Genomic DNA, 14,312 nt, shown 5'->3' on the forward strand with positions numbered 1-14,312 from the left:
GAGATAAGAAGATTTTATAATTAGCACAACTGTAGCACATACACAGAATCCCTGTTTACAAAGAAGCAATTTGCTTTTCTTGATTGGACTAAATAATTCTCTAGATGGCACCATTCACATGATTAGGAAACTCTTTACTTGAGAGATAAATTACAGTTTAGCAATTATTATCAATTACTGTTGTCTAGAATCTGAATTATTATGGCTTTTGGTACTGTTGTTCTTTGTTTAATCCTAGATTTGTTTATAGGTAAAGCAAACAAATAAAACAAATCTTTTCATCAGATAGCTATGCTGATGATGGTCTAGTAAGTACTTCCAGAAAATTCCTCTATTAAGTAACAATTCCAATCTGCAGTTTTGTTCTGGGTTTTTGTCTATTGTGATTGTATATGTGCCTCTCCTTAATATTTCTTTGTTGCCTTCTAGCTGCGACAATTGCTGTTCAGCAAATTGTCTCCTTTAAGTTCTTGGAAGCAAGCATCCAAGGTAATTATCTCCCGCTGCCACAGGTCCAATGCCTGAAGTTCCGGTTTCACACTTTTCACCGTGTCCAGTCCCACAGTGAGCCCACCTTTGTGTCACCCCCTGAGCCTCCATCACCATTTTATTTCTGCTATCTGGTGTGGTGCCTAGCACAGGGTCGCTATCCATAACGTTGAGTGAGTGAGAAAATGAACAAGGGAGAGAGAGAATGAGAAGCCATGGAAAGGTACAAAGATGCTTAAGCATTGAGGTCTGTGTGTGCTGCGGTGGGCAAATACCTTTGAATGGTATCATTTGCTTTAGTCGGACTTGCCTTCAACATCTAGAGTCCGTGAGAACCTTTTCTCTGCCTGACTTTCTGGACCTTCTGTAGATCATTTTGCCTTCGTAAAAGGAAAGGGTGAAATCTTGGTTAACTTCTAACATGCGAGATGTTCTCTGAGTTTTCCCTCTTTAGCAGGCATAACTGACTTTGTCCCTTGCAAGTTGAGCTCTTAAATCTACAAACTGAGACATCTGGATGGAAACAGAGGATTCCTGTTTCATTCTTTGCCACGAAAGTACAGTCCGTAGGAGGAGACAGAGTTTGCAACAAAAGCCCTCGTGTTCAGATTTTGTATTTTTGAAGCTGATTTAGACTTCTGCCCTTCAGCAAAACATTGAACGCCTTTCAGAAGGAGCCCTAAGGCAGAGAAGTTTCTGTGTCTGATAAAAGTCAACTGACTCAAGTGCCTGGAAAGCTACATGGGTGCTTAGAGATTTCTACAGGGGACAACATAATCTTTTGAAATAATAATTTTTAGAAAGTGAAGAAATTAACCTTTGACCTTAAAATTTTTCCCTGGGTCTGCATTTTCTAGTACGGAGCTCTGCTGTTAATTAGGGAGCAATGGCCCCATTGCCAGCAGACCTGCCCTGTATTTCTGATTCAGTAACCGTTTGGCTGAATGATCTTAGGAAAGTCATATGGTACCATTCAGTTTTCATTTTTTTCTTTCTTTCTTTTTCTTTCTTTCTTTCTTTCTTTCTTTCTTTCTTTCTTTCTTTCTTTCTTTCTTTCTTTCTTTCTTTCTTTCTTTCTTTCTTCTCTTTCTGTGTGTTTTATTATGTTAGTCACCATACAGTACATCACTAGTTTTTGATGTAGTGTTCCATGATTCATTGTTTGCGTATAACACCCAGTGCTCCATGCAATACGTGCCCTCCTTACTACCCATCACCAGTCTATCCCATTCCCCCACCCCCCTCCCCTCTGAAGCCCTCAGTTTGTTTCCCAGAGTCCATAGTCTCTCGTGGTTTGTCTTCCCCTCTGATGTCCCCGCCTTCTTTTTTCCCATCCTTCTCCTAATGTCCTCCATGCTATTCCTTATGTTCCACATATAAGTGAAACTATATGATAATTGTCTTTTTTTCTTAATTTATTTCACTTAGCATAATCCCCTCCAGTTCCATCCACATCGATGCAAATGGTGGGTATTCATCCTTTCTGATGGCTGAGTAATATTCCATTGTACATATGGACCACATCTTCTTTGTCCATTCGTCTCTTGAAGGGCATCTCAGCTCCTTCCACAGTTTGGCTATTGTGTACATTGCTGCTATGAACATTGGGGTGCATGTGCCCTTCTTTTCACTACATCTGTATCTTTGGGGTAAATACCTAGTAGTGCAATTGCTGGGTCATAGGGTACTTCTATTTTTAACATCTCAAGTACCTCCACACTGTTTTCCAGAGGGGCTGTACCAGCTTGCATTCCCACCAATAGTGTAAGAGGGTTCCCCTTTCTCCACATCCTTGCCAACATTTGTTTCTTGCCTTGTTAATTTTTGCCATTCTAACTGGTATAAGGTAGTATCTCAATGTGGTTTTGATATGAATTTCCCTGATGGCTAATGACATTGAACATGTTTTCATGTGTCTGTTGGCCATTTGTATGTCTTTGGAGAAGTGTCTGTTCACGTCTTCTGCCCATTTTTTGACTTGATTATTTGTTTTTTGGGTTTTAAGTTTGAGAAGTTCTTTATAGATCTTGGATACCAGCCCTTTATCTGTAGTGTCATTTGGAAATATCTTCTCCCATTCCATGGATTGCCTCTTTGTTTTGTTGACTGTTTCCTTTGCTGTGCAGAAGCTTTTTATCTTGATGAAGTCCCAAAAGTTCATTTTCGCTTTTGTTTCCCTTGCCTTTGGAGATGTGTCTTGAAAGAAGTTGCTGTGGCTGATGTCAAAGAGGTTACTGCCTATGTTCTCCTCTAGGATTTTGATGGATTCCTGTTCTCACATTGAGGTCTTTCATCCATTTAGAGTTTATCTTTGTGTATGGTGTGAGAGAATGGTCGAGTTTCACTCTTCTATATAGCTGTCCAATTTTCCCAGCACCATTTATTGAAGAGACTGTCTTTTTTCCGTTGGATATTTTTTCCTGATTTGTCAAAGATTAGTTGGCCATAGAGTTGAGGGTCCATATCTGGGCCGTCTGCTCTGTTCCATTGATCTGTGTCTGTTTTTGTGTCAGACACCATGCTGTCTTGGTGATCACAGCTTTCTGGAATAGCTTAAAATCAGGCAATGTGATACCCCAGCTTTGTATTTCTTTTTTTCAACATTTCCTTGGAGATTTGGGGTCTTTTCTGGTTCCATACAAATTTTAGGATTGTTTGTTTCAGCTCTCTGAAAAATGCCATTGGTATTTTGATGGAGATGATGTTGAAGTGTAGATTGCTCTGGCAGCATAGACATTTTAACAATGTTTATTCTTCCAGTCCATAAGCATAGAATATTTTTCCATCTTTTTAGTCTTCTTCAATTTCTTTCATAAGTGTTCTGTAGTTTCTAGAGTATAGATCCTTTACCTCTTTGGTTAGGTTTATTCCTAGGTATCTTATGGTTTTTGGTGCTATTGTCAATGGAATCAATTCCCTAATTTCTCTTTCTCCAGTTACATTGTTAGTGTATAGAAAAGCAGCTGGTTTCTGTGCATTGATTTTGTATCCTGCCACGTTACTGAATTGCTGTATGTGTTCTAGTAATTTGAGGGTGGAGTCTTTTGGGTTTTCCACATAAAGTGTCATGTCATCTGTGAAGAGAGAGATTTTGACTTCTTCTTTGCCAATTTGAATACCTTTTATTTCTTTTTGTTGTCTGATTGCTGAGGCTAGGACTTCTAGTACTACATTGAACAATAGTGGCAAGAGTGGGCATCCTTGTCATGTTCCTGATCTCAAGGGAAACGCTCTCAGCTTTTCCCATTGAGAATGATATTCTCTGTGGACTTTTCAGAGACAGTTTTTATGAATTTGATCTCTCTATCCCTACACTGTGAAGAGTTTTAATCAGGAAAGAATGCTGTATTTTGTCAAATGCTTTTCTGCGTCAGTTGAGAGGATCATATGGTTCTTGTCTCTTCTCTTATTAATGTGTTCTATCACACTGATTGATTTGTGAATGTCGAACGACCCTTGTATCCCAGGAATACATCCCACCTGGTCAAGATGGATAATTCTTTTAATGTACTTTTAATGTAAGATCCTATCAGCTAGGATCTTGTTGAGAATTTTTGCATCCATATTCATCAGGGATATTGGTCTGTAATTCTCCTTTTTGATGGGATCTTTGCCTCGTTTTGGGATCAAGGTAATACTGGCCTCATAGAACGAGTTTGGAAGTTTTCTTTCTGTTTCTATTTTTTAAAACAACTTCAGAAGAATAGGTATTATTTCTTCTTTAACTGTTTGGTAGAAATCTCCTGGGAATCCATCAAACAAATTCTTGACTCTTGTTTTTGGGAGTCTTTGATCACTGTTTCAATTTCGTTTCTGGTTACTGGTCTATTCAGATTGTCAATTTCTTCCTGTTTCAGTCTTGGTAGTTTATAGGTTTCCAGAAAGGCATCTGTTTCTTCCAGGTTGCTTAATTTACTGGCATATCGTTGTTGATAATAATTTCTAATAATTGTTTCTATTTCCTTGGTGTTAGTTGTAATCTCTCCCCTTTCATTCATAATTTTATTAATCTGTGTCCTTTCTCTTTTCTTTTGGATAAGTCTGACCAGTGGTTTATCGATCTTATTAATTCTTTCAAAGAACCAGCTTCTAGTTTCGTTGATCTGCTCTAATGTATTTCTGGTTTCTAATTCATTGATCTCTGCTTTAATCTTTATTATTTCTCTTCTGCTTGGCTTAGGCTTTATTTGTTCTTCTTTCTCCAGTTTTTTAAGGTGTAAAGTTAGTCTGTGTATTTGGGATTTTTTCTATTTTTTTTGAGTGAGGCTAGAATGTGTATGTATTTCCCCCTTACGATCACCTTGCTGTATCCCATAGGTTTTGGACTGACGTGTTTTCATCCTCATTGGTTTCCGTGAATTGTTTAAGTTCTTCTTTAATTTCCTGGTTGACCCAAACATTCTTAAGCAGGATGGTCTTTAGCTTCCAAGTGTTTGAATTCCTTCCAAATTTTTTCTTGTGATTGAGTTCCAGTTTCAAAGTATTGTGGTCTGAGAATATGCAGGGAATAATCTCAATCTTTTGGTATCAGTTGAGACCTGATTTGTGACCCAGTATGTGGTCTATTCTGGAGAAAGTTCCATGTGCATTAGAAAAGAAGGAGTATTCTATTGTTTAAAGGTGGAATGTTCTATATATATATTTATGAAATCCATCTGGTGCAGTGTGTCATTCAAAGCTCTTTTTTCTTTGTCTATCTTCTGCTTAGGTGATTTGTCTATTGCTGAGAGTGGAGTGTTGAGGTCTCCTACTATTAAAGTATTATTAATATGTTTCTTTATTTTGGCTAATAGTTGGCTTATGTAGTTGGCTGCTCCCATGTTGGGGGCATAGATATTTACAATCGTTAGAGCTTCTTGTTGGACAGACCTTTTAAGAATGGTATAGTGTTCTTCTGTATCTCTTACTACAGTCTTTAGCTTAAAATCTAATTTGTCTGATACAAGAATTGCTATCCCAGGTTTCTTTTCAGGTTCATTGGCATGAAAAATTGTTCTCCATCCCCTCACTTTCACTCTGGATGTATCTTGAGGTTCAAAATGAGTCTCTTGTAGACAGCATAAGGATGGGTCATGTCTTTTTATCCAATCTGCAACCCTGTGCCATTTCATGGGAACATTTAGGCTGTTCATGTTGAGAGTGATTATTGAAAGATATGATTTTATTGCCATCATGTTGCCTGGGAAGTCCTTGTTTCTATAGATTGTTTCTGTAAATTTCTGGTCTATATTACTCTTGGGGTCTTTCTTCTTTTACAGAACCCCCTTAATATTTCTTGCAGAGCCAGCTTGGTGATCACATATTCTTTCAGTTTCTGCCGATCTTGGAAGCTCCTTGTCTCTCCATCCATCCTGAATGACAGCCTTGCTGGATACAGTATCCGTGGCTGCATGTCCTTCTCATTTAGTACCCTGAATATGTTTTGCCAGCCCTTTCTGGCTTGCCAGGTCTCCGTGGACAGGTCTGATATTCTTCTGTTGTTCCTTCCTCTGTACGTAAGAAATCTCTTCCCCCTATCTGCTTTCAAGATTGTTTCCTTGGAGCTAAGATTTGTGAATTGTATTATTATATGTCTGGGCCTCAGTCTATTTTCATTGATCTTGGAAGGGGTTCTCTCTGCCTCTTGGACAGGAATGCTTGTTTCCTTCTCCAGATTAAGAAAGTTCTCAGCTATGATTTGCTCAAATATATCATCTAGACCTCTCTCTCTCTCCATCTGCTCAGGGATCCCAATAATTCTGACACTGGAACATTTCATGGCATCATTAACTTCTCTGTTTTATCTCTTGGGCTTTAATCTGTTTTTCTCAGGCCTCCTTGGTTTCCTTCTTTTCTATCATCTTATCTTCTAGCTCACTAATTCATTCTTCTGCCTTATTTACCCTGGCAGAGTATCCAGTTTAGACTGTGTTTCATTCATAACATGTTCAAGTTCAGCATGATTAGATCTCATTTCTGCCCTTAGAGATTCTATATTGTTGCTAATATTTTTCTCAAGCCTAGATATTGACTTCATAATTGTTCCTCTGAAGTCTATTTCTGACATCTTGCTTATATCCATATCCATTAGGTCTGCGGCAGAGGCCACAGTCTATGATTCTTTTATTTGTTGGGGGTTCCTCCTCTTAGTCATTCTGTTGGGGGGTGGTTGAGGGAATGTACAGAGTCCAAAGTATTAACCACAACCCAAGCAAGATGCACCTGTTTTATAGGGACCCTAGGGTTGTCATCCTCTTGTTCTTCCAGCCTGTCTTCTGGGGGAGGGGTTTGCTTTGCTGTTACTGAGGCAACCCTGCTTGGGCAGAGTTGCCCTGCCCCCAGTCAAGGGGTGGGGCTCAGTGAAAACCAGTGTTTTTGGGCTTTTGTCCTCTGGCAGCTTTCCCTGGCGGCTTTCCGCGTCTCTTCTGAGAGTCGGAGCAGAAATGACTGCATCCAGACCTGTCTCAGAACAGAAAGGTCGTGTTCTGCTCTTCTCTGAGCTCACCAGGCCACACTGTCTGCATTTTTGTCTGTGCTGCTAAAAACCCACAGCGTCCTGGGTTGTGCACCCCACAGCAGCTCTCCCAGCGGTAGAACCCAGGGCCAGGCACACCTCGGCCCTTTGTGCTTCTAAAACCGCGAGCTGCCCTGGATCCCATCTGGGGGCTGCACTGAAGTCCTTTCCCCCCCGTACCAGTTTGTGAGTCTGTGCTCAGTCCCCAGCATGGGATGCTTTTGCGCTCGGGTGTTATGTTACCTTCCCGTCACCAGCTTATGGCGGCCCTCCCCCTTCTGTTTATCTTCCAATATCTGTGCACAGCATCATGGCTCCCCACTTCATACCTCGAGACCATCAGAGATATTCTGTTTGTAGAGATCCAGGTATATATTCTTACATCTCAGGCAGATTTCATGGGTGTTCAGAATGGTTGGGTAGATATCCAGCTAAATTCAGGCGACTGGTTGAAATAGGGTCCCCTACTCCTCCGCCATCTTTTTTATCTTGATTTTCATTTTTTTTCAGCCGTGGACATTAACCGTTGGACTAGTTACTCAAAGTAGAAGTTCTGACTTTCTGTGATTTCGAGTTTATGTCTTGGAGAACTAAAATCTCTTGAACCAGAGAATGTGAAACTAATACATCACTCATTATGCTTAAGAAAAGGAGGGAGCTACAGCCTATGTGACGGCAGTATAGAAAAACCTGTCATTAATAAGTGAGACAGGCACCCCCCACCCTGCCAGGAAGTGAGCATTTTTCTCATTTGAAAACCAAAGAGAGAAAAACACCCCAAAGTAAATTAAAACAAGAACAAAAGCAAGGCTGCCCCACAGTGTTTTTCCCTCCCTGTTTCTAATGTGAAGTGTTGACGCTTTTCTCTGCATCTCCTGGATTTGCGCTCCCTTCCCCATGTCGTTTTTAAATCAGATGACTTTGTTTTCAGGTTAGGTTTTAAATCAGATGACTTTGTTTTCAGGTTTGCTTTAAAATAAATGTATATTTGGCAGAAGAGAAGATGGGTGTTTTTAATTTTCTGAGGGAGTTTGAGTGTAAAGCAGGAACCCAGATTATAGCAGTTGAGGAGAGAGAAGGTGAGGAAGAGATACCTCAGTGGGAATGTTCCTGTCAAGAGACTCGTGAGAGAAAAGAGTGAGGGTGGAAACCAGACACAGACTCGGGACCAGCGGCGACAGTAGAGCTGAGTCACGAGGATGTGAGCAAGTCCATATGCTGGGAGGGATGAGCCAGCAGAGAGTCTTAGAGAGTCTGAAGACAAATGGGGGTTGGGGGCGGGGATGATTGAGGGAAGAAGATTCCTGGAAAGGCAGATGGAGTGGCTGGACTGAAGATGGAAGGATCGGCCTCTTCCCCGGACACAGGAAGCATCAGTCTGATGCACATAGGGCAACATAAGCAGATTGGGTTACAGCATGAAAGAATTCAGACCTGGGTACCTTTTTGTTTTGTTTTGTTTTGTTTTTCAAGTAGGAGAAAAGGCTATACACTAAGAGATGGAAAAATGGATGGTAAAATAGGGTCTTAAAAGGGTAGTGAAAATTTGGGTTGTTGGCTGAAAAGAATGAAAGAAGCCTACAATGTTCTCCTCAAGGACCATCCCCCCAAGCCACCATGACACTGTGGGGACCCACAGTGTGGTTTCTCTCAAAATGCTCTCTCTGCTGGAGGCTCAGGGCCCCTTCTTGGCCCTTCCATTGTCCCTGGCCAAGTTCTCTGTAACTCTTTACTGAGAAACAGACACTGGTGGCCCCTACAGATTCTCTCTCCAGAGAGGAGATTTATTTATTAATGGTTCCAATGACTCAGGTCCTGTTATTTGACCAACAGCTTAGCTTAATGTCTGAAAAGCCTGCTTTTCCCCAGACCATGTGGAGTCCCTGAGCGTGTTGCAATCTAAGTTGTCTCCAAATGGGGCAGGATGCAGTTTTAAATGCAATGATGACTGTAGAATTTTTCTTTAGGGCTATCATATTATATGTTTACTGAGTCCTGAATTCTAGAAAATCAATTATTTTGCTTTGGAATTTTTAGACATTTCTCATTACTGTTCCTATGATAATTTTTCCCCCCAAGGCTCAATATGGGGTAACCATTTATATATTTCAGTGAAAATCAGAAGCTATCATTGGGCTGTCCACTGCATATAACAGGAACCTATTTCTCCCATCTTGATTTAGCTTCCTCATGACATGGACTGTGGCAGGAAATGGAAACTCATTCTTTCCAATATTCCTAGTGTCTACCACATGGCGGTACTCAATAGGAGATGTTAAATTAATGAATAATTCAATTAATGAGTGGACAAAAACACAATTTATCTTAAACGTCTACCTTTCCCCATAAGTACGTTTTTTATTAAATATTTTATTTCCATTAGATAATTCGGTTTTCAAAAATTTGAACTCCATTTAGCCTCTACTCCAGTTACTAAAAGATTATTCATAAAGGGATTTGAATGCTAAGATGAGTGAGAATAAGGCAAAGTATTATTTTGAGACGATTATTGTAGAACTATTGTCTTATTCTCTGTGGGTTCCTCTTCTAGAGATAAATGTGGGAACCAAAGAAATGCAAGCACGGACATGCAAAAGGAAATGCCTTCCTTAAAACTGCTTTCTAGTTTGTTGTCAAAAGTTGTGAGAATAAACAGGAACACAGAATTTACTTAGAAATATGTTCTTAAGCATTTTAAATAGATTAAAGCCAGAGAAAGGGTAAGAAAGGAGTACTCTAATTTCTTGAATAGGGCACCACGTAAGTGAAGCAAAGAATTGCTAATGACATTAAGATGTCAGGAAATGCAGAGCGTGACTAAAAGAATACTATTAATGCCCGAATGACTTGTTTTTCTTTGATGCAGCAAGACTCATCAGATATATCTGCCAAACCCAAATTCCCAAAGCTCTTCAACCCATTGCAGCACAAAGGTGAGTTAACAATACGCCAAAGGTTAACGAAAAGTAAAACGAAGGGCTATTTTTAAATTTATTTTTATTTATTTTGTATTATTTGAGAGAGAGAGAGAGAGAGAGCACGCACAAGAGGAGGGGAGGGGCAGAGGGAGAGGGAGAAGCAGACTCCTCGCTGAGCAGGGAGCCCAATGTGGTGCTCAGTCCCAGGACCCTGGGATCATGCCCTGAGCTGAAGCCAGATGCTTAACCAGCTGAACCACCCAGGCGCCCCTGAAGGGCTACTTTTAAAAACCAGTGAGAAGTGCAGGAGTACCAGCTGGCCATGTTTTTGGAGCTCATCTGGCTGGTGCTCAGGGCTGATAGAACAGGGGCAGGAAGTAGATGCTCATGGAGTCCACTATTGTCCCTTTTAATTTCATCACAAATGACAGCCATTTCCTCACTTAGACATTCTGTAAATCGGTGACCTTGATCACTGGGGTCATGGGGTGCAGGAGTTTGGTTAGATGAACATCGATGGTGTCTTGACTGGAGAATCACCCTTCTTGTGCCAGCTGCTGAGCAGTGGGCGTGGGCCAGGTATTTGTGCCCCATCAGACATACCCTTCTCCCTAAAATGTTCCCACCGAGGGAGAAGCCACCACCTGCTATGGGTGTGAAAGCACTATCCCCTTCACCTGTGACATGCATTGTTTTATGTTCGTATATTGGCTGTTGCTAAAGTCAAGGATATTCAGCTCTTGTAAGCCTTGCAAATAGTCGCCCTATGCCTGGGGGAGGAGTGGAGCAGGGGGGGTGAAGGAGAGTCACTGCATTACAAGTCAAGCTGAAGTCATCTTTAAGTGTCCGATTTCCTTTTCATGTTGAATTTTGTTGATATCTTTATTAAAGCAGAGAAATGGGTCATTCAGTTTAGATCGTAAGCACAATTATTTGACTTCCAAAGTAAAGTTCAAGGTTCTGAACTTGAAAAGGCACTTCCCTCCCAAAATGTTCAACATGCTCGCCTAGAAGCCTTGTATCCTGTTATCACTGTCACCAACCAGCCTCAGTACTTTTTACAATCCTCTTAACCTTTTGGACATTTGTCCCTAATCAGTAAAACGAAAAGCGAAGAGATCACGAAGTTTCCTTCCAGCAATAACATTTTATGATCTCAAATCTACTTTATCTCACTTCCCAACAGTATCTGAAAGATGTGATGCTTCTCTTCTCTAATGAGAGATGTCTGACACATGCAGGTCTCTTTGGCATTAATGAAATGCTGTCTGTCAACCAACTGCCTTCTGCAGCTTTCCCTATCATCTTCCTGGAACTGGCCAGAGTTGAAAGGAATTGCATAGGCTTGGTTTCGTTTTGGTCTCATGCTTGATTCCAATATAGAAACAATAACTCTTATTCTCTCTTTCCTCTCTTAGGCATTTATACAGTTTCTCATACTGGAGAATCCTCAAACGACATCATGCTAACTCAGTTTTTATCAACTGAATAAGGCTGCGAACCATAAAATCAAGAAAAATTTTTTGGAGCAACTTGACATTTACAGCTAAATGTCAGTGAAAAAATTAGCTCAATCTTAAATGGAATTTTCTGATTTAGGAGTCTGGAATAAAATAATAAGTTTTCAGCAGCTTCCTCACTGCTCTTTGTATCTTCAGTTAAATGGAATGATTTATTTCCATGTGGTTTGATTCAAAGGAATGACTTCATAAATGTAGAAAAGTAGGTTTTATTAGAAATTGCATCAGTGGTACCAGCTTTTCACTGCCACAGACTGTGATTTCCTTTCTTATAAAATAGCATTATTCATGTGGCATTTCCGGTTATCTGAATTGGAGTAAGAAAACATCATGAAATCACCTTAGATACATTGATGGACCATGTGTGCTTTCTATCAAAAAATCACTGGCGATGGGGGCGCCTGGGTGGCGCAGTCGTTAAGCGTCTGCCTTCGGCTCAGGGCTTGATCCCGGCGTTATGGGATCGAGCCCCACATCAGGCTCCTCCGCTACGAGCCTGCTTCTTCCTCTCCCACTCCCCCTGCTTGTGCTCCCTCTCTCGCTGGCTGTCTCTATCTCTTCAAAAAAATAAAAATAAAATCTTTAAAAAAAAAATCACTGGCGCAAATTTCCTAGAGAAAGGGCATTCCCCTTCCAAGTTTTTGAGTTGAATTATGTGCTTATTTTTGCCTTTTCGGTTTAGTCACTTAACTTTGAAATTTAATCAGAAATCAAATAAAAAATTCCATTGCAGACAGCTTTGTAGCCATTAGTTAGGAAGGATAACAATCTGATTTCATAGGTAATGCAGTCTTTTTCAGTCTACAGGGTGCTTTCATCTGGTCCCCCATCCAGTGAAGTGAGGTGTCCGGGCTGCTCTAAAGCGGAGATGAGGAAACAGATGCTCAGAGAGGCAGAGTGACTTGTGAAGATTGGGAAGCCAGTAAAGGGGTACTGGGGATTTTTAGGACTTTGGTTCCTAGTCCGGTTCTACAGTCCATAAAGGCCTTTGGGAATCACCCGCAATCCTAACAAGGTCAGATATGAGATTCATTACCCCCAGAATTCTCTTCATGTAAAAGGCAAATTGAGCTACTCTAACACGTCCTGGTTTTCTTTGATAACTGCTGTAAGTACTTTCGGGATTCTTTGCATGTATAGCCAGTGCCACTGTTAGATGAGATACAGAACAGCAGGTGGATAGACACCACATGAAGTGACATTTCCTTTCCATACTTTCACCCCTTGGACTCACCTGAGTCTCAACCCTGACTACTGGGCCCAGAAGGATGGAGCCCTTTGATTCATCCCCACTTCCAGAAATCTTAGAAATCCTAGAAATCTGCACAGGTAGTGTTTCAAGCAAGTGTCCACTATTCTAAGTGCTTGCCTACATTAACTCATTTAGTCTTTATGATAAACTTATGAATGGGGAACATTAGCGCCCCCATTTTACAGCTGCAGGTAAAGAAGGCATGAAGAGGTTAAAGAATGTGAGCAGGGTGACATGGATGGTGAATGGCAGTGCCAGGACAGTAGCTGTGGATGTTGAATTATAATGGGAAGTGGGTTATATAAATCAGACTAGAAGGAAATGGCATTGTTTATGTAATTGTAATTAGAATCCTACACTCCTTGGTCTGTAGAATCCTCTAGAGATCTTGCATCATCTAGTTAGTATTTTACATGTAACCCTGGTGGCCTGAGTCTCAGCAGCCCGTGATTACAAGATGAAGTCATGTCCACTTTTAATGGCTCTCTATAGTAGCGTGTTAATTCAGACTGCCATAACAAAGTACCACCAACTGGATGGTTTAAACAACAGAAATTCATTTTATCACAGTTTGGAGGATAAGACACCCAAGGTCAAGCTGTCTTTAGGGTTATTTTCTGAGACCACGCTTTCTGCTCACAGACAGCCACCTTCTTGCTGTGTCCTCACACGGTCTCTTCTCTGTGTGTATGTAAATAGAGGTCTCTGGTGTCTCTTCTTCTTCTTCTAAGAACACCAGTCCTGCCAGAGGAGGACCCCCCCCCCCCCCCCGATCTCCTCATGGAACATTAATTGGTTCCTAAATGGCCTTATCTCCAAATACAGGCACATGGGAGTTTAGGGCTTCAATGTATGAACTTTGCCGAGACACAGCTCAGTCCATAACAAGTAGCTAGAGTAATTTGCCTATTTAATTGAAATTAGGTTTTTTCAACATGCTCTCCCAGTTATTTCTTGACGTCCCCAAGGGAATGGTGAAGGACAACCTCACAGGGTCACCGCATAAGGCTTCACAGGCTGTGTACTGAAGAAGGTGTCATTCTCATACCTGCACTATTAATGGTGTTACTGAAAGTGGTCTAGGCCATAATCTGCACAGTCGTTTGTGGTAACTCTGACTAGGTCCACCCACTTTGGCCTCCCTTTCTTGTTCTGCCTCTCACACATTCACAGTTGCTGCTTATAGAAGCTCTTTGGTGAGTTCACAACCCCACACCTCTCTCTGATGGCCATGCCAATGGCCATGCCAAGAGTTCTGATCCTAGATGTCTCTACGGCTCCCGACGCTCATGGCGTAAGAGTGGCTCAGGGTAGCTTCCTCCCAGTTTCTGCCTCACTTTGCCTGGTTACACCCACAGTCAACAGTTCGGTCTTTCAGGCTAGACAGGTCAGATGTGAGTGCCAGCACTTAGTGAAGAGCAAGGCCACGGAGGTCAAACTCCTGGCTGGACAGTTCCTGCTCCACACTCTTTCACTGTTTTCCTACTGACAGGAGAGGAGATGTGGATGTTCATGATGGCCATTTGGAGTCACTGATGGAGGATGTGAATTTGTGCCAACCATTTGGTACGCAAGCCAGGCTCTCTACCACAACAGGTCCTACTCAGGGTGGTGCACCTGAATTCAGTCCCAGGGACACA

At 41.3% G+C, this 14,312-nt stretch overlaps 1 protein-coding gene across 6 annotated transcripts in view; it reads left to right on the forward strand.

The window, feature by feature from the left end:
- The window catches only part of ADGRF1 (adhesion G protein-coupled receptor F1), a 46,033-nt gene extending 33,979 nt beyond the window's left edge, over positions 1-12,054 (forward strand). For all 6 annotated transcript variants that reach the window (XM_045801859.2, XM_045801883.2, XM_045801868.2 and 3 more), the window contains 3 exons: positions 430-489; positions 9,849-9,915; positions 11,319-12,054. In XM_045801859.2, coding sequence (XP_045657815.2) covers positions 430-489; positions 9,849-9,915; positions 11,319-11,392 — 201 coding nt within the window. In that variant the 3' untranslated portion in view covers positions 11,393-12,054. The remainder of the gene's footprint in view (positions 1-429; positions 490-9,848; positions 9,916-11,318) is intronic.
- Positions 12,055-14,312: the final 2,258 nt, after the last annotated feature.

Source organism: Ursus americanus, chromosome 29 (genome assembly GCF_024610735.1).
Source record: "Ursus americanus isolate L20-20 chromosome 29, mUrsAme1.1.p, whole genome shotgun sequence".
Taxonomy (NCBI): Eukaryota; Metazoa; Chordata; class Mammalia; order Carnivora; family Ursidae; genus Ursus; species Ursus americanus.